The sequence below is a fragment of the Cetorhinus maximus genome, chromosome 26 (genome assembly GCF_964194155.1).
Source record: "Cetorhinus maximus chromosome 26, sCetMax3.hap1.1, whole genome shotgun sequence".
NCBI classification, from domain to species: Eukaryota; Metazoa; Chordata; class Chondrichthyes; order Lamniformes; family Cetorhinidae; genus Cetorhinus; species Cetorhinus maximus.
The window spans coordinates 5,088,512-5,109,399 of record NC_135904.1 but is presented as its reverse complement, the minus strand read 5'-3'; the positions used below and the strand labels follow the sequence as shown (position 1 = coordinate 5,109,399).

Below are 20,888 nucleotides of genomic sequence, written 5' to 3'. Positions count from 1 at the left end.
CTCGAATGAGGAGGACGCTGATGGGAATAAGGGTGAGGAGGTCCTTGAATGCGGCGATGACGGGGATGAGGCCCTTGCACTGGCTAGACGAGGAAGGTGCACTCGGGAGGCCCTCATATCTGCTAGATTTGTGGAGGATGATGACATGCAGTAAGGAGACACCATAGATCATCACATTGCATCTATGAACGTTTCACTCCAGTCTAGCTTATGGCAACGCACATACCCTCTCTGATAATGCTCCTGTCATGGAGACACAGCAGAGGCCCTAATAATTGCTCGATTGCTCTGTGATCAGGGTCATATCATAGAGCAGCCATGAAACTTTAAAAGCACCTTGTCCTTTGTCCACCTTCAGCACCTGATCCCTTCAGGAGCACAGCATCACTGGTCACAGATGCTGAAGAGATGGGGACCAGCCGCACCTTAAAGGTGCTGAGAGCACACAGAGAGAATGACTGTGCTCTGTGACACCTGCCCACAATATTCTGGCAGAATGACAAGCACCGTTGAGGTGCAGGCATAAGTAGTGTGTCCAGGGTGTGTGAGGCCGGACCATCACTTTGGTTTGAATGCTGCACAAAGCACAAGGATGAGGTCCTGGACTGAGACACCTGCCTTTAACTTGTGCAGAAAGGTTTCACATCTGAGTGACACAAACACTGCTCATCAAAACAAGGAGCCATAGGCAGGGAGACATTCTTGGAAATTTATTGACAATAGTGAACAGTGTGTACAAGTGATTAACACCAGTGCCCTGGCTGTGCAACTACATCGTTTTAAGCCTTCCGTGCATGGTGGGCACCGCGGGGACTGGGGTGTTTTGTTGACCCCTTTAATCACATCTTAGTTTGATGTTTGTAAGGTTCCTTTAAAGTTTTTCCTTGATTTTACAGCTGACCTGACTTAGGGGCTGTGCTTGATTTCTCCCTTGTTTTTGTTAATTTAGTTTATTGTTTTGACTCAAAAGAGTTACATCTTCTTAAGCCTTCCGTGCATGGTGGGCACCGCGGGGACTGGGGTGTTTTGTTGACCCCTTTAATCACATCTTAGTTTGATGTTTGTAAGGTTCCTTTAAAGTTTTTCCTTGATTTTACAGCTGACCTGACTTAGGGGCTGTGCTTGATTTCTCCCTTGTTTTTGTTAATTTAGTTTATTGTTTTGACTCAAAAGAGTTACATCTTCTTAAGTTTAGTTAATTGTTTTAACTCTACAAGAGTTACATCTTCTTAAGTTTCTTAACTCTGTTGCTGTGTCTTAGTGCTCCCTTGCCATTCACAGCAGAGGTGGAAGCAGCCTGCTGACTGCTACGCCTTGTCTGTGATGACCTTAGCGGGCACCCTCTGGAGGGCCAAGACCTGGAGGGCTCTGGCCTGCTTTTGGGGTCCTGCTGTGTGGCAGAGACACCATCCTCGGCCTGTGGAGCTAGAGCTTCTGACGTCACAGGAAGAGGGGATTCAGATGGACTGGACATTCCTGGAATCACCTGGATGGATGGCCCCGGGGGGGGGGTACACCTGCTGATCCTCCTCCCTATGGGTGCCCAAGGGCCCCTGGCTGACTCCTTGAGGAGAAGGGGTAGCTGAAGTGAGATCGAGTTGCTCCGCAACCCATTCACGTACACCGTTGGAGGCCACCTATGGCATCAGTGATGGAGTTCAGCCCATGCAGCAGTACAGGAGCCACATCCTGGACCAAAGTCTCCATGGCAGCCATTATCCTACCAGTCTGACCTCAGTACGTTGGGATGCTGACGCTATCACCTCAGCCTGAAGGTGGACGGATTCCTTCATTGTGCCTTACAATCTGAGGAATACAGTGGACATCCCTTCCTGATGTTCCCGAGCTTTCCTTTGCAGCTTCAGTAACTGTGACATGACCGAGTTCAGAGGCTCGTCAGTTGACTCGGACTCAGCAAATTTCTGGCCTCCAGCAGTCCTCCGAGTGCTGGACACCTGGGAAGTCCCTGTCGCGTTCTGCTGTGGATCAGACAGTGCAATGTGTTCACCTGATTGTGATCCTGAGGCTACTGTAAAGTGTTATGACATGGCAGGTGATGTGTGCCAGGCAGACCAAAACCACAAGGGAAACTTGGCCACGTTATCACAATGGTTTTGCAATTTGAATTTTTTACGAGAATATTTGGGCACTGAATTCAGAAGTAATGAATCCACTAGTACCTTTACAGATTTTAAAAACTAAATTAAAACATTTATTAACAAAAGAAAAGATTTCAAGCACATACATAAGATTAGAGTTACTTAACGCTATAACAAATCCCAAAATTCCGAATTAAACTGACTCCTAACTACACACCCCCTTTAAGGCAACAGACCAAAATAGATTTTTAAGTTAAGTAGCAAGCCAGCACGTTTACCACAACACCCACTTGACACTGGAATTCCAAAGGCTTTTCTCCAACTTTAGTTACTGGACACAGCAGACTTTTGCAAACATGGCTGGAGGCTTCCCAGAGGTTGTTTTACACACTCCTTTCGGTTCTTATATGGCCCCGTTACTTCACCTTCCTTCCTTCCTTTATATATGTTTCTTTCTGTTTAATCTGAAAATTCCATGGCTCTATATGTCTTTGGAAACTTACTTTTCCCATAATATAAAAATCTTTCATGTTGCTAATATGGTCAGTACCTTTCAGGAAAAATAAACATAATAACTTTGCCTTATTTATCTTGTTAGTTGTAAACATCCTACCACCCCTTTGAAACCCAAACAACTCCACTTATCTAAACATACAAATTACTTTGACACCTTACATGCTAAGACCTCGTCCATGTTTACTCATTAGCAATTCAATAGCCTTTTACCCCTACCTTCTTTTGATAATTTCAAGCTTGCAGCTATCTGACTCTAATTTAATTAAATCACACAGACAGAACCACCTACGCTCACACCCATAAACATACTTTACAATAAACCACAATAATATTATGCAACTTATTATAGTTTTGTGACAAAACCTAGGTCCCACCAAGGTGTGTGTCTCTATGCTGGTGGAGGGTGTGGGTGAGCGCTGTGATGGGACTTCAGTGAGGGTGCCTCCAGGTTCCTCTTCAGAGGTTTCTTCGGGGCTTGATTGGAGGCCCTGGGTCATGGACTCCATCAGCTGTTTCCTAGAAGTGCCTGCGGAAGCAAGGGGAGATAATTAGTACAAGGCAGTGGCCTGTGAAACAGGACACATCAGTCACAGCATGGTTGTCTGATGGATGTTACACTGCTGGATCCTCACTTGGTAGAGCAGCATCGACCTCCCATCAGCACAGGATCGGTCCTGGTCATCGCCAGCCAGCTGGATGGCTCTATTTTCAAAGTCCGTGAGGACCTTGATTTCAAACATTCCTCCACCGGTCTGTGGATCTCTCCCTTTTGTGTGCAAACTTGTCCTGCATGAATAGAGATGGAGAGAGTGTAAGCAGATGCCTGCCAGGCCAGATGATAAGTATGCCTGGCATGTGTGGGTGGTGAGTAGTCCCATGGACAGGATGAGGACAATGAAGGCATGTGTGAGAGGGTGAATGGTGATGTCCCTTGAATCGGCAGTGAGTGAGGGCCCTGTGGATGTGTGATGGGTTTGTGAGTGTGCGTTGAGAGTGATGAGAAGAGTGACTTTGACGGAACGGAGAAGATCATTCACCCTCTTTTGGCAATGGATGGCTGTTCTGTTTTGCAGGGCGTTGGCACTGATCACCGCTGCCACCGCATCCCAAGCCAGATTAGTGAGGTTTCTGCCCATCCTGCAGCCAGAGCAGGGGCAGAGGACATCATGGTGAGCCTCCACTGCATCCAAAAAGTGCTTGAGGAATGCGTCAATGAACCTGGGGGCTGCAGTCTTTTTGCCTTTCAGGGCCATGTCTTTGCAGCAGTTGTGGGCTGGAAGCGCTGAGAGGTGTGTGCATGGTTGGACTTTAAATATGGTGCCCGGCGTGCTGAAGCGGTGAGGTGATGGCACGGCAGGCGAATGAGAGCCCATCCGCCATGGAAACAATGTGTTTCCCAGGAATGCATAAGTAATGCGGTGGGTTTGGGACGATATGGCGTGAAAAGCCGCCATTGCGGCTGGCAGGTAAAATGTCGTTTTACCTGCCCACTACCGCACTTAGTGCAAATCTGGGACGATTCTACCCACTGACTCATTGAGATATAGTTCCATGGGAGCTAGAAAACCTCCAGTATCTCAATCTGGATTAACTAGGTTTAAAAGGATGAGCAAGGATAGATAGGCAAGGAATTATTTGGTGAGGTGGTAAACATTGACGATTCAAATAAGCATTGAAGGTACAAAAATGCAGCCTTGATGGTTCACTAGATGAAAGGTGCCAAGCCAATCATGGTTGACCAAGGTGCCAATATGTCAAAGCACTGAGGAATTAGCCATTGGACTATGCTATCTATACTTTTAGCTGCAGGTGGATCTGTAGGACTTAGCGAGTAGAAAATAGATTGATTTTTGATTCCCTCAAAAAAGCTAATGTTTTGCCTTACAATGAATAATTTTGCATAATGTGAATTAAGTGCAGAAAATACTTTGTAGAAATAAAAAGCACAAATCTTGGAGATCTGAAATAAAACAATAGTGCTGGAAATACATAGCTGGTCATTCAACATTTCTGAAAAAGGACAGATTAATGTTTCATCTGAGACCTTTCATTGGAACTGAATTCTGATAGTGAGAGAATTATCAATGTGATTTTAATGAGTTGGTGAAGTGTGCAATTAATTGCCATACAAGGCTGTGTGAATGTCAAAATTATGTGTTCCTGATGTAAGGATTTTACTAACGGACAATCCTAATGGAGTGATGTATTTTTCTAATTTTTGACTCCTACTCTGCCGATTAATGTAGAACAATGGTGGCTGCCTATCAGCTAAATTCACTGTGACACAAGAATAATGGCAGTAACTGGCCAAGCAATTATACACAGCCATTAGTATTGCAAATCTGAGAATTTCAGAATGAGTGGAAGAACAATTTGTTTTGGTAATTGTCAATCACATATATAACCTTATTATCACTTCCTATCAAGCAGAATTCAGTGTCAAAAACTTTGAAATTGCACTATGGGCTACTAATATACATAAGTTTGACGTGTTTGAAAACACGCTGTTACTTGAAGCTGTGAAACTATTTAAAATGCATGGGCAAATAAAGTTTCCCAGATCGTAATTTCAGGGCAAAACTGTACTGTTGTAATGAATCTAATTCAGCATTTTAGATGGCTGGGACATTACACCCATTTATTTTACAGGGTTACTCCATCAGAGTAAACAGCTAAATTGTGGTTCTGTTTGTGGCTCCAAAACATTTCAATGGAGGCAGGTTTTCTGGGTAGCTCTGATCACGGAATATTGCTAATTCCAGGCCAAAGGCAAACATTAATTACTGGGAATACATAAGGGATGCTTTTATTTCCCATTGCTGCTGGATCAGTGTGGGTAGAAGCTTAACATAATAATGACCTGTACAATCTGTGTTTAGCAAAGGACTCAATTTTATCTCCTCAGACCTTCACCTCAATGAGTTTCGTGCTCCGCATGACGTTGAACTCTTTTTCTGTCGCCTTTGCGTCTCTGCTCACTTTTTTGGACAGGAGTCCTCTCCCCTCAACGGACCCTTTCACTCACCTCCAGTATTCTCCATCCACCTGGACCCCTCCCTCTGGCCTCTTACCTGCTCTTGATCTTTTCATTGAGAACTGTCAGCGTGACATCGACCGTCTTAATTTTTCTGTTCCCCTGAACCATTCTAACCTCTGAACTTGCTACACTCCGTTATCTCAGGTCAAACCCTGACATTGTTTCCAAACCTGCTGACAAGGGTGGTGCTGTTGTTGTCACCGACCTCTACCGTACAAAGGCTGAACGCCAACTCTCAGACACTTATTCCTACCTCCCTCTGGATCATGGCCCCACCAATGAACATCAAGCGATTGTTTCCATGACTGTCACTGACCTCACCTCCTCTGGTGATCTCTCCACAGCATCCAACCTCATTGCCCCCTAAACCCCATATGGCCCATTTCTACCTCCTTCCCAAAATCCCAAACAGGACTGCCCTGGTAGACCCATTCTTTCAGCCTGTTCCTGCCCCACTGAATGTATTTCTTCCTATCTTGATTCTATTTTTTCTCCCCTTGTTCAGTCTCTTCCCACCTACACTTGTGATTCTTCTGATGCCTTATGTCATTTCCACAATTTTCAGTTTCCTGTCCCTAACCACCCCCTCTTCACACTGGACATCCAATCTCTCTACACTCCCAGCCCCTACCAGAATGGTATCTCCGCTTCTTCCTTGAACGGAGGCCCAAACAATTCCCATCCACCACCACCCTCTTCTGCTTGACTGAACTTGTTCTCTCATTACACAATTTCTCCTTTAACTTGTCTCACTTCCTCCAAATAAAAGGTGTGGCTATGGGTACCCACATGGGTCTTAGTTATGCCTGTCTTTTTGTGCAGTACGTGGAACATTTCTTGTTCCAGTCTTACTCAGGTCCCCTGCCACAACTCTTTCTTCGGTATATCGATGACTGTATTGGTGCCATTTCGTGCTCTCGTCCAGAACTGGAAAAATTCATCAAGTTTGCTTTCACTTTCCACCCCTCTCTCACTTTCACGTGGTCCATCTCTGACACTTTCCTCCCCTCCCTTGACTTCTCTGTCTCTATTTCTGGGGATGGACAACCTATTAATATTCTTTACAAGCCCACCAAATCCCACAGCTACCTCAACTACACCTCCTAATAACTCACTTCCTGTTAGGGCTCCTTTCCATTCTTCCAGTTTCTCTGCCTCCATTGTATTTATTCTGATGATGCTAGTTTCCACAACATTTCTGACGTGTTTTATTTTTTCCTTACCAAGGAGTCCCCCCACCCCACCGTCCCCAACTGTGGTTGACAGGGAACCTCGGCCATACCCAACCTAATTTCCACACCTCTGTCCTCACCTCTTACTCTCCCTCCAAGAACCACAGTGGGATTTCCCTTGTCCCCACTTTCCACCCCGCCAGCCTCGGTATTCAAAGGATTATCTCCGCCATTTCTGCCAACTCCAGCATGATGCCGCCGCCAAACACATCTTCCCTTCCTTTCTCCTGTCAGCATTTCAGATGGACTGTTCCCCCCGTGACACCTTTATCCTCTCCTGTATCACCCCTAAACCTCTTTCCCTTCCCATGGTACCTTCCTATGTAATCACAGGAGGTGTAACACCTGCCCCTTTATCTCCTCTCTCCTCACTGTCCAAGGCCCTAAATACTCCTTCCAGGTGAAGCAGTGATTTACTTGTACTTCTTTCAAGTTAGTCTACCGTATTCACTGCTCACAATGCTTCTCATTCACTTCTCTACATTGGCATGACCAAGCACAGACTGGATGACCGCGTTGCAGAACACCTCCGTTCAGTCCGCAAACATGACCCCGACCTTCCAGCCACTTGCCATTTCAATTCACCATCTTTCTCTCATGCTCATATACCTGTCCTTGGCCTGCTACAATGTTTCAGTGAATCCCAATGCAAGCTGGCGGAACAGCACCTCATCTTCCGATTATGAACCTTACAGCCTTCTGGATTCAACATTGAGTTCAACAGCTTCAGTCCATAAACTCTGTCCTCCATTTTGAATTAGTTTTCCCCCGAAGTGTGGGTCCAGAATTTTGTTCTCATGTTTGTGGTTTCAGACAGTGCTGACCTTTGTTCTGCTATTCACACCTACTCTGGTCCAGCCCTTTGTTTCTTTAGTGCTATCATTACCACTCTCTTTGCCTTTTGTTCCATGGCATCTTTGTCATTTAATCCACCCTGCCCTCTAATCTAACCCTGACCTTTCTCTTTTGCTCCACCTGCCCCTCCCCACTTTTTCAACAACATAAAACCCTGCCTTGCTTCAGTTCTGAGGAAGAGTCATATTGGACTCAAAACGTTAACTCTGTTTCTTTCTTCACAGATGCTGACAGACCTGCTGAGTATTTCCAAAACTTTATGTTTTATTTCAGATCTCCAGCAGCCATTGTATTTTGCTTTTATTATAGGAGTTTAACATGACGGGGTAAGGAATAAGGAAGATTTGCCTTGCATTCCTGGCTGGCCCTATCATTTTTACCTACCAGATGTGGAAAGGCTGCCCTCCCCAGAAGAGTGGGAATTTAATTTAAATGTCGGTGTAACCAACATGTAGATTACAAATGCAACAAATGAATATAAGTACATAAGAAATAGGAGGATGCCATTCGGCCCTTTGAGCCTGCTTCACTATTGAATGCGAAATGGACAGTTTACAGCACTCCCTTGAAGCAATACTTTGGTGTATGAAATTACAAATTATTTACAAAAAGCAGATCCATAACGGGAATGGGTTTTAAGGTGTTTGATCTTACTTGAGTTAGGATAGAGGGGTGGGGGCAGTGGTTAAACCTTTCTCATTTCCTGTGTGCTCCTACTTGTTGCTGCAAATGTTGCTGATTCCGCTCATTAGCCAGAGAGGATGTTTTATTAGCTCAATGCACACTGCAGTTATCAATTTGTTTTTGTGTATATATAGTTTAGGCCTGCACCAAACTACTAACTAGTCTACATTAAAATTAACCCTGTAAGCACTCTAGATTTGTTTCTTTTGCACCTTTCAGTTTAAAGTGTAGGAAATTCAAAATATTGCAAATTAGATTAAATTCACATTGTCAACCCTAAATGAAAATCCCTTTAAATTTTTTTCCCCGTTGTACCTTAGTTTATTTCTGATGTGGTAGGATATGTTATTTCTACCGTCTAATTGACATTTAATATATTGTTTTCAAATTGTTAGCTTTTTTAGAGGGTGGTGCTGTGAAACAGTGCAATAAAGCACTAATGTTACACAAGTCTCAGAAGATCCAGGATTATTCAGCTTGCAACTCTGGATCTTGCAGGAAAATTTTCCATCACTTTTTACAAAGCATTGCAGTCAGGAGGTTTGCTTGCAGAATCGAAAGTTGAAACCTGAATCAGATGATCGGTAATCTTCCCGGAAAATTTCCAAAGGTTTGCAAACTATGTACTGTGCTATGCCACAAAGTGGAAGGATGTGGGTTTGAGTTTGACACTGACTCCTCACAACCTGCTTATTATAAAAGTAGGTAAGTCTTGTTACAACTGTATAGGACATTAGTGAGACCACATCTAGAGTGCTGTGTACTGTTTTGGTCTGCTTAAGGAGGAATATATATGCGTTGGAAGCAGTTCAGAATAAGTTCACTAGGCTGATTCCTGGGATGAAGGGGTTGTCTTAAGAGGAAAAGATTGAGCAGGTTGGACCTACACTCATTGGAGTTTAGCAGAATGAGAGGTGATCATATTGAAACATATGATTCTGAGAGGGCTTGACAGGATAGGTACTGTGGGGATGTTTCATCTCATGGGGGAATCTAGAACTAGGGAGTACAGTTTAAAAATGAGGGGGTCTCCTATTTAAGATGGAGTTGAGGAAGAATTTCTTCTCTCAGGGGTCATTAATATTTAGAATTCTCTTTGCCTGACAGAAGGGGAGGATGGGTCATTGAATATATTCAAGACTGAGTTAGATTTTTGATCTGCAAAGGAGTCAGGTGTTATGGGGGCAGGCAGGAAAGTGGAGTTAAGGTGACAATCAGACCAGCCATGATCTTATTGAATGGCGTAATAGGCTCAAGAGGCCGAATGGCCTCTTCCTGTTCCCATTTCTTATGATCTTATGAACAAATTTCACAATTGAGGAGTGGGGATAATAGCCCACACCTTCTGCACACTCTGCTTTGGCCAAGACGTCATGATATTAAATAGCGTTGAAGCATTGTGCAAAACCCCAAAGCCAACAAAACCATTTGATTAGCTGCCTTTTAAGAAGGCTGTACTCCCATTTGACACCAACTGAATTGCATTCTTTAAGCACACTACTTGGTAGGATGCATGCCGTATGCTTCTAAAGCTATTCTACCAGGAATCTTGCTTTAAACAAATATTTTACACAAGTTTCAAAAGATCCTAGCTTGATTTAATTCATGTAACACATTATCTTTCAGAAACGTTCCACACTAGCCGCTATGCCAACCCAGCAAGAATTCCCAACCGGTAATAAGGTGAATGATTCATAAATCTCTTTGGTCATATTGGTTGAGGGAGAAATGTTGGCCACAATACTTGGAGAACTCCCAATTATTTTCCCTTGCTCTTATTGCCATGGGACCTGGGATCTTTAACATCTATCTAAACAGGCAGGCTGAATTTTGGTTTTGCATTTCATCCCAAGGGTAGCAAACCCAACAGCACAGCACTTCCTCAAAACTGCACTAGAACTCAGTTCCTGAACACAAACATCTAGTTACATGTCTTGAACCCACAATCTTCAGGGAGTGAATCAAAGTGGCTAGCAACCGAATCAAGCTGACACATAACATGTGGACAGTTTAGATTTATTAGATTCATTCAAAAGTGTCCTCCTACTTTGCTTATGGCTGTTAGAAGATCCCATTGTTCATTACTTTATACATAAAAACAGATTTCTTTCAGCATTGCTCACAGATTCTTTAGAGCCTAGATCATAGGTTGCAATATTTAGCTGCTAGCCTGGTTTGCCCCTTCAATGCCACAGGCCCACTCTTAGAGGAAGTATCTGAAGTCATTTAGATACCAGTTATTTCCAAGTCTCTCTAGTTTATCAGTTGCTGGTTCCTTTCCTTATTACAAAAGCCACTGCAGGTTGGAGGAGGTCTTGTGGCACAATGAGTAGTGTTCCTGCCTCTGAGCCTGAAGCTCCAAGTTCAAGTCCTACTCCAGGACTTGATGGCTACAGAGGGTGTTCATAATGCAGCCAAGCAGATTGTAAACCTTTAAATCCTTCCAATATACCCATGACAGCTGGCAAAAGCAGGAGAGACTCCTAGTCAGCAATGCTTGATGGAGTGGTGCCCCTCAAGCTTCAAATCTCTGGCTTGAGGCTAGCAATCTGTTCCAGGAAAAGCAAGCTACAGAAAACAGACATAAGCATGTGTTTTGTCTGCCTCATGCATCTAGAGATGCAGTAAGCCTTCTAAGTCTAAGTAAGTCTCTCCAGGTTGTCTTATGGCCAGAATTAAGGGCTGAAGTTGAATGGCGGGCACGCACAGGCACGCTTCCAATCAGCACCCCCAATCGGGGGCACGGCACCATTTTACATGGGCGGGCCAATTAAGACTGCACTCCCTGTGCGGGCAGGGGGGAATCCCAAAATCGAGAGTGCACTCTTTCGCGCATGCGCACGAAAGAGCGCACCCCATCTTCCTGAGGCTAAGTGCAGCCTCGGGGAGATCGGCTGTAAATGTCAAAAAGATAAAAATAGAAAAATAAAATTTCCCTAACGTGTCCCCTCATGTGACAATGTCACATGAGTTGGAACATGTCCATAATTTTCACACAAACTTTATTAAAAATTTTTAAAAGCTACATGCAACCTCATCCCGCCCGTGGATGAGGTTCCATGCTTTTTCCAATTCGCACTGGGGCTCCTAGCCTGCCCGCCAACTTTAAGGTTGGACGGGCAGGTCCTTTAATTACTTAATTGCCTCTGTCAATGGCCTCAATTGGCCATTGACAGGTCAGCGGGTGCACAGCTGATTTCACTGCGCCCCTGCCTTCCTGAAAATTTAAATGGGGCGCGGTGAAGGCGGGAGTTCCCCCCGACGTCACCGTGCGTCATTTTACGAGCGGGCCCTGCCCCCGCTTACCGTCGCATAAAATCCTGCCCTAAGAGTTTTAAAAAATTTTGTACATTGTTTTCAACACCATCCATTTATGATTTACTTATATTTATACAATAATGGACACTCTCAAAATAGGGGCACTTTCATTTTTTAAAATTCATTCTTAGGATGAGACCAGCATTATTTACCATCCCTAATTGCCCTGGAGAAGGTGCCGGTGAGCTGCTTTCTTAAACCTCTGCAGTCCATGTGAGCTGACATGATTGGCCTCCAACAACCACAGCTCCACGGCTATCTTCCTTTGCATTAGGCTTGACTCCAACCAGTGGAGAGTCTTGACCCACAGACTTCATTTTGCTAGGGCTCCTGGATGACACACTCAGTCAAATTGTGCCTTGATTTCAAGGACTGTTACACTCATGTCACCTCTGAAATTCAGCTTTTGATATCTGTACAGCATAGATAAATATGATTTTCTTGACCTCATTCAACCATCAAAAATTACTTTGTTATTAAAGCAGGGAATGATTTTTAAATTAAATTATGATGTGTATTTTTTCATTTTAGCAATTTAATCCACCAAATGTACAAGATGTTAAACTGACGCCTCCTGTTCTGGCGATGAAACAAAGACCCAAACAGATCGCAGGTATGCACCAGAATTACCTCCATGAGTCTGTACTTACAGCTGTTTCCATAAGAATTTAATCTTCAAAATGTCTTTATTGTTAGGAATACTTAGCGGTAATGAGGATTTATATTGAGTTACTGCTCATTTAAGTCGGCGCACTGTAGTCAAAAAAAAGCTTGCCTGATGGTTCCAAGGTTAAAAGCCACATGCAATTTAGCCAAAGGACCAAGGTTTGGTTTTCAATCTGTGTTCAATTAGCTAATCTGAGCAAGGATTGCACTGGAGGTTAGGGAGTGGGATTACCTGCTAGAATTCACACTTCTGCTGAACAGTACACTTAAGGCAAGAACAGGTTGTAACATTCCAAATTATAAAATGGCTTGCTGAAACTTGGTTTCTACAATCACTTATGAAAAGTGGTCAGTTGGGTGAGGTAGCGACAGGCTGGTAGTGCCTGTAAAACCATGGGAGATAATTGATCCAGGCAGCGGGAGTCTCACCCGCTGGCTGGAGAGCCGGCAAGAGCCCCACAAAGCCTCCTGTGGGAAAGGCCTGCTGAATTAAGTGCGTCTCAGACACTAAGTGGCTAGAGGCAGGCTTTCCTGAGGTCAAGGACCCCAGGGTGGAAATCTTGCCCTCTGAGAGCTGCCAGCAAACCAGAGGCAGTGCCACCAGGGAGGTGGTGATAGCTGCCGGCAGTGCTTCCTCCAGAGGCCCAGGATCGACGAGGGACCCAAGGTTAGAGTTGAGTGTGGACGGGACTGGGGTTGCAGGCTGGGGGCTAGGGGGTACAGGAAAGGGGGAGGGTATCAGCAGCAAGGACAGGGGGGGGTGGCTCTCAGCAGGGCTCCTGCCCGCACTAGCCTTCCCAGAGCCGGGTGCCTCGATCAGGCACTGAATGAGTGAGGTCACTCCACCACCTCCCACCCCACCTCCCCCTACACACCCCCCAGAAGCCCGCAGGTAACTCGACAGAGACTGCTCCATCTGCTGCTGATTCAATACCAGCGATGATGGGCTAAGGTCCTTCAGTGGGCATTAATTGGCCGCTTAAGGGCCACAATGGCTCAGGGGTGGGAAGGCTGCCTACGAGCCTTCCTACCCCAGAATAACTCGGGGTTCCCACCTGGTACTCTCCTCCCCAATGAACTGCCCCTCACCTCCAAACTTGTCTCGGGGCAAGGCATTAAATTCCGTATCACAGCAAGAGCCATCACTTTCTGCAAGGATAAAAATTGAAATTGACAAAATAATACCTTTTAAGAAGGTCAGGAGAGGTATATAATGCTGGTATGACAGTACTGTTAACTACATTTAAAATATAACAATGGCCTGAATTTTTTGGTCAACGGGCGCACATGATCGGTGGGCCCGGGAGCGGACGGGAAATGGGCCACTGGCCACGATTGGCCCCCGACTGCGATTTCACGCTGGCTGGCTAATTAATGGCCGGCCAGTGTGAAACATGCTGAAATGCTCAGTGTTGCCTGAGTGTGGGTGGGAAGAGGGCGGGCGTAGACGAGTGCACGATGATGTCGGGACGCTCGCCTGATGTCATCTTGCACTATTTCACGTCTGTTTGGGTCGGGCGCGCGCCCACTACGGGACGTAAGATTCTGGCCGATATATAAGCTCTGATAATTTTACCATTACGTTGAAAATCCACTCAGTTGACAGGGAAGAGCAATTACATTTTGAGCAAATTCTGCACCTTTTGACTTGGCCACCAGATGGTGGGATCAGAGGCTGTGGCAGGAATCGTCCCAGATTTGCACTGTGTGGTAGCGAGTGGCAAAAACGACGTTTTTTCTGCCGGCCGCAATGGCAGCTTTTCAAGCCATATCACCCCAAACCCGCCGCATTAATCATGCATTCCCGGGATAAATGCCGTTTCGATGGCGGGCGGGCTCCGATTCGCCTGCCACACCGTCACCTCGCTGCTTCATCACGCCAGGCACCACATTTAAAGTACAGCTGCGCTCAGTGTTTCCTGCCCATGATTGCAGCAAAGAAGACATGGCCCCAAAAGGCAAGAAGACTGCAGCCCTTGAGTGCCTTTTGTGGAGGCCCGCTGTGATGTCCTCAACCCCCACTCTGGTCGCAGGAGGGGCAGCAACATTACCACTCCGGCTTGGTAGGCGATGGTAGTGGTGAACAGTGCCAATGCTGCACAAAAGAGGTTGGCCATCCGATGCAGATAGAGGATGAATGATCTCATCCGTGCAGCCAGGGTATAGCAACCATCTCATCGCTCTAAACTCACACACTCAAACCCAACACACTCACTGCCAACTCAAGGGACATCACCACTCACTCTCTCACACACACCCTCACATGTCCATCTGGCCTCATCTCTTCCGGAAACTGCCTCCTCAGCCCTCACCATCTTGAGGCCACTTGCACAGATCAACATGTGCTCCTACACACACCCTGGGATACCCTCCTTCCCCAGTACAGCTTTCGCCCTACAGTTTCTTCCCTTGCCTGAGGCCACGTCTCCCCATTCCTGACGCAAGCTCTAGCCCTGCAGCCATTGAAAAGCCACCCACATATCACTGATCTGATAGGTAGAGACCTACCCATGAGCCCCCCTAAAAGTGATGTGTTGCTGCCTGTGAAGCCTAGTGCTGATGACTGCAAGTGCTGACTGAAGCAAGGTAAGCAAACAAATTTTGAAGTTGCAAGCAAAGTGCAGCCTGCCAAGTGCATGCGTATTTTCCTGCCGAAGCAGGTGGACAATCCAGGTGGGGGAGGAGGAGGTGAGGGGAGGGGGGTGAGGGGTGGTGAGGGGAGGGGGAAGGAGGGGGTGAGGGGAGGGGGGGTGGTAGGGATGAGCCCTGTGACAGGCCTTACACTGATATGCTGGTATATTACAATGAGGTTCCCAATGTCCGATGGCAAACTGGTTTCACGATATGAAGCGGATTTTTGGCCTTCTTGCCACCGAACACGCCTGCCGCCTGCGGGCACAGAAAATCTCGGCCTGTGTCACCATCTTTAGGGATTATGTGAATCTTGACACCATCCAGGACAAAGCAGCCCACATGAATGGCACCCCCTTCCACAAACATTCACTCCCTCCAGCACCGATGAACAGTGGTAGCAGTGTGTACTAGCTACAAGATGCACTGCAGAAACTCATCAAGGCTCCTTAGGCAGCACCTACCAAACCCATGACCGCTACCATCTAGAAGGACAAGGGCAGCAGATACATGGGAACACCCCTCCAAGCCATTCACCATCCTGACTTGAAAATATATCACCGTTCCTTCACTGACACTGGGTCAAAATTCTGGAATTTCCTAAAAGCACTGTGGGTGTACCTACACCACATGGACTGTAGCAGTTCAAGAAGGTGGCTCGCCACCACCTTCTCAAGGGCAGTTAGGAATCGGCAATAAATGCTGGCCTAGCCAATAACGCCCATCCCATGAATGAATAGAAAAAAATGGGAAAGGTGAGAAGGCTCCAGCAGATAGGGAGTATGGTGGCACTAGGGCTACAGGCCACCATGCGCACGAAAGAGCGCAGCAATCTCCCTGAGCTGCCTCAGGGAGATTGAATAGACAATAAAAAGCTTCAATAAATGATGTAAAAATTTATTCAAACATGTCCCCTCATGTGACCATGTCACATGAGTTGGGACATGTTTGTAAAAGTTGGGAAATTTATTTAATTGTTTTATAAAAGCTTCAGGAAACCTCATCCCACCCATGGTTGAGGTTTCCTGAAAAACACGAAGGCCGCTTGGGGTTTTCACCTTCACCTTAAGGTTGGATGGGCAGCATTCCTAAATACTTAAATTACATTCTTAATGGACTTAATAGGCCATTTACATTTCGGTGAGCGTGCAGCCGACTCCGGCACACACCTGCCGAACGAAATATCGCGATGACGTCGGGACGCAGGCCCGACATCATTGCGTGTCATTTTACACCTCGCATGTGTCGGGCCCGTCCCAGCAACGCTGACTGGAAGATTCAGCCCCAGGTCTTGCTGCATTTGGACAGGGACTGCTTCAGTATCTGAGGGGTCGCGAATGGTGCTGAACGTTGTGCAATCTTGAGCGCATATCCCCACTTCTGACCTTGTTATGGAAGGAAAGTCATTGCTGAAGCAGCTGAAGATGTTTGGGCCTAGGACAATACCCTGAGGAACTGTGCATTTCCTGTAACCATTTACACACCCCTTAGGTCTCAGGTGCATCCTTTATTTCTCTCATTATCGCATCCTTTTGTCACACCATTATTACTTGTCATTTAATCAATCTGCTTTCCTCCACATAGTCATGGAATCCTTTTATCCCCCTCCACCTCCCCTACTTCCATGCTGTTCCTCCTTATAAATTTGTAACATCTCTCAGCTGAGGATGAACAGCCATCAACCTGGAACATTAACTTTACTTTCCTTTCTCAACAGGTGCTACCTGACCTGCTACACTTCCAGCATTTTCTATCTTCCATATTACACCTGACATGGGAGTGCTTGGTATTAATAGCTTGTTATAGAATACCCCAATTGTGCCATCCATGGGCACTGCTCTTTTTTTTCAAACTTGATAAATTTAACACTTGCATTATTGTTTCTTTCACAACTTTTCAGCCAGAGAGCTGTCCTACCTTATTAAGCACTGATGTTTCATTATGAATATACGGTGTTCTGGTATTAAGCTTTCAACAGCAAGAAATTATTTTGTTTCCTCTATTCTGAAGATGCTCAGTCTTGCTGAGATATGGTTCTAAAGACACAGGCAGAGCCTCCAATGCCTCACTTGAGGTTATTATTCACAAATGGCCCTAGATAGTGAGTGTTACCAGGCTTTTCAACCATTAGGAATAGGAGAAATTAGGGTAGGTGACACAAGATGTGGGAAAAATAGCAAGGCAGAGACATTGGGAAGGAGATTCCAGAGTAAGAGCATTATGGCTGAAGGCTGTGCTGTAGATGGTAGGGTAGAGGAATGGGAGGACTTACAGTAGACCAGCAACAGGAGAGTAGAGTATACAAGCTAGGATATAGAGCTTGAGGAAATTGCAGAGATGCGGTTGGACAATTAATGATGTATTTATAATGTATTTCCCTGTGGGTGTGACCAATTAATCTATCCCCTTGTATCTCACTTAGTTAGAACACCAGTAAATCTACATTGATTTGACATAATTTATTTTGCTTTTAAAATAGATTGCCTTTGGAAAAATCCATTTGACGCCCTTCAGAAGCTTGATGATGCCAACATTATTGGTACAGGCCAAAATCATGTTATTTCTGCTCAGCAATGGTTGGAGGAAAAGAAAATATTTGAAGAAATGTATGAGACCTATCTTTCTAAAGACACCAGAGAAGAGAGTGAAGAAAAGCAAAGGTTTGTTTTATCATTAAAATTTTCACTTTAACAAGTTTGCACCAAAGTAACAGAATTGAGCACTATAAGGCCCGATTTGGCACAGGGTAAAAGGGATTGGGAGACTCAGACATTGTTACAAGAATTAACTATATGCATCATATGGCCCTGCGAATCAACCTGTACACCTGATATGGTCCTCCAAATTAGCTTGAATACCTGACATGGCTAAATGCAAAAGTTTTCTCTGAGCGTAAGTTTGTTTTTATCCAACAATCAGATTTGTTTCCAGACAAAATAATTACTGACACATTTTGCTAATCATTCAAGATGCACCACTGATAATTTACCATTGCAGTGTCAATGTATCAGCAATTACATTGCCAATGTCCAATAACAATTATCTTGTTGACTGGCAAGTACGTTGTATAGCAATTACACTGTTAAGACAATAGCATTGTTAAAACAAAAACAGAATTACCTGGAAAAACTCAGCAGGTCTGGCAGCATCGGTGGAGAAGAAATCAGTTAACATTTCGAGTCCTCACGACCCTTCAGCAGAACTGAGTATAGTTAGGAGAGAGGTGAAATATAAGCTGGTCTAAGGTGGGGGGGTGGGGGGGAGAGAGAAGTTGAGGGTGTGGTGATTGTGGAGATAAGCAAGCAGTGATAGGAGCAGATAATCAAAAGATGTCACAGACAAAAGGATCAAAGAGGTGTTGAAGGTGGTGATATTTGTCTAAGAAAAGTGCTAATTAAGAATGGAAGACAGGCCACTCAAGGTACAGCTCTGATGGGGGTGGGGTGGAAAGACTAACAAGGTTTTAGTTTTAGATTTAAAAATAATGGAAATAGGTGGGAAAAGAAGAATCTATATAAATTATTGAAAAAAAAGGGAGGGGGGAGAAACGGGGTGGGGATGGGGGGAGGGGGAGTTTAAGATCTAAAGTTGTTGAATTCAATGTTCAGCCCGGAAGGCTGTAAAGTGCCTAGTCGGAAGATGAGGTGCTGTTCCACCAGTTTGCGTTGGGCTTCACTGGAACAATGCAGCAAGCCAAGGACAGACATGTGGGCAAGAGAACAGGGTGGAGTGTTAAAATGGCAAGCGACAGGGAGGTTTGGGTCTTTCTTGCGGACAGACCGCAGGTGATAGGCATTGCCTCACCCATAAATGGGGACAGCTGTAACACTCCAGTGGCGAAAGGAACTGGGAGTCTGTCACTTTGTTGAGCTGCCTGAAGAATAAACCTGCTTGAGGGAAAAGACCAGCTTCAGACTCACTCTTCCCTTATATACAGTTATTGGCGTTAACATGTAGTAACTGCAACAAAGTGCAGCATCAACAGCCTCAATGTTTTTAACAGCTGGAAGGGCTCTCAGATTCTTGTCACATTTCTTTAGCGAAAGGAGCAATAATATTGGGCACTGAGGGCAGGAAATCCCATTAGAAAATGGTGCAGGGACAGTCAGTGTAGTCAGCACTACCATTAGAACTGCATCACAAGGGAGATTCTCTATACAATGCACATCCTTTACTCCTCAGCAACCTACACTCATCACCTTACCATTAAACTCTTTTTCTCTCAGCACCTGAGTGTCTAGGAAACTGTTCTGGCAATTCAGATTGCCTTCTTTAAGACCTACAGCTAGCCTTTGAGGATATTTGATATAAATGATTGGTATACATAGTCACAATGACAGGATTTGTGTATAAGTGACATCAATCTGTGTGGGTGAAATCACAGAATCTTATAGCACAGAGTGGGGGGGTGGGGGGTGTGATCAATTGGCTCATCGTGCCTATATTGGATTTATGAAAGAGCAGTCCAATTTGGTCCCACGCTCCAGCTTTTTCCTCATAAAATTGTTTTGAGCTAATTTGTGTGGGGATAAATCTAATTAACACCAGACACGAGTTGGGTTAAACTCCCACCAGGCCTTAAATCGGACGTTGCTTTTTGAGAATGAAATTCAGGTGTTTTGCTGCAGATTTGAAGTAGTAGTCTCTAAGAACTCAAATAAGTTTATCACACTAAAATTCACCCCAAAAAGGCAGCAATTTAAAGTGAAATTCAAGCGTCTATTGTTGGTATTTCTTTATTATCGAAATTTATGTCACTTTAAACTGGTTACCGCAAAGCTGATCGCAGCCAGTCCAGATGGATCTGAATTAGGATTCCCCCCCCTTTGTAGCTTCTAAGTATTTAGTAGAGTTTGTTTTTTGCTACACCGTACAGCTATCTGGGAAATGCTTATAACAAATCACTTTGCAGGAGTTCCATTTCATGTAAAACTTTGCATCCTGCGCATTGTAAAAGGAAAAGTGAATCTCTGTTTCACCTGTCAGCTAATAAGCTGGGACTCGTAGACATTCTGTGATTATGCAATTTTATGTATAAACCTTGCATTGTGCACATAATTCCAAAGCAATAATGTAATATTATGGAGAATGACTAGAAGAAGAAATCTGTGCTAAACTAAACTTTTAATATATTTTATAGATAGATGGATAAATTCTATAATTTTTGCTCATTTAGAATTTTTTTGTACCAAAATAAATGCACATTTTTGAATTAATCATTTTATTAGTAGCTATATCAAAATAAACACTTTTCAATTGTTTCAGTCAAGCAACATTTCATTTTCTTAACCTTGGACGAATTCTTCCAGTGGGCCTGGAACAGAAAACTCAAGTTGGTAAGTTAGTCTCTTTTTCTTCCTTGATATAAAAAGCGGCTTACATTTTATTTCTGTTTGAATGTTTATCTTATGCCATTTCTTAAGTTATCCTTGACACCCATCCAAAGTATAGCTGATAGCAAGGCTGGACAGCCTGTTCCCATTCCCTCAGGAATGTTATTTTCATCCATCTATGGGAAGATGTGTGAAAACAGCCTGGAGTAATTTTCTTTTAACCCAATAGTAATAAAAACTATGTGACCTCTACCCGGTCCCTTCCCATAGCAATCCACCTGAGGTTGGGAACTTGGTGCCCCATTTTTCACCTTGGTTGTTAAGATTGCATCAGCCTAATGCTTACCTAAAACCTCCCATTGACAGTGCTCCTGAGACTGGGAACGCCATGGCCTGGAGATTCGACCTGTATTCTACTGCCACTGGTCTGCTTACTCTTATGTTATCTTAAAATCCATTTTCTGACATTTCAAGTAAAATGCTGAGGAGTAGAAGAAGAAGAAGAAGAAGCATTTTT

At 44.6% G+C, this 20,888-nt stretch overlaps 1 protein-coding gene across 1 annotated transcript in view; it reads left to right on the top strand.

The window, feature by feature from the left end:
- The window catches only part of wdr93 (WD repeat domain 93), a 57,493-nt gene that overhangs the window by 18,775 nt on the left and 17,830 nt on the right, over positions 1-20,888 (top strand). Inside the window, exons 7-10 of the mRNA XM_078530011.1 lie at positions 10,050-10,106; positions 12,273-12,354; positions 17,518-17,698; positions 20,304-20,374. Coding sequence (XP_078386137.1) covers positions 10,050-10,106; positions 12,273-12,354; positions 17,518-17,698; positions 20,304-20,374 — 391 coding nt within the window. The remainder of the gene's footprint in view (positions 1-10,049; positions 10,107-12,272; positions 12,355-17,517; positions 17,699-20,303; positions 20,375-20,888) is intronic.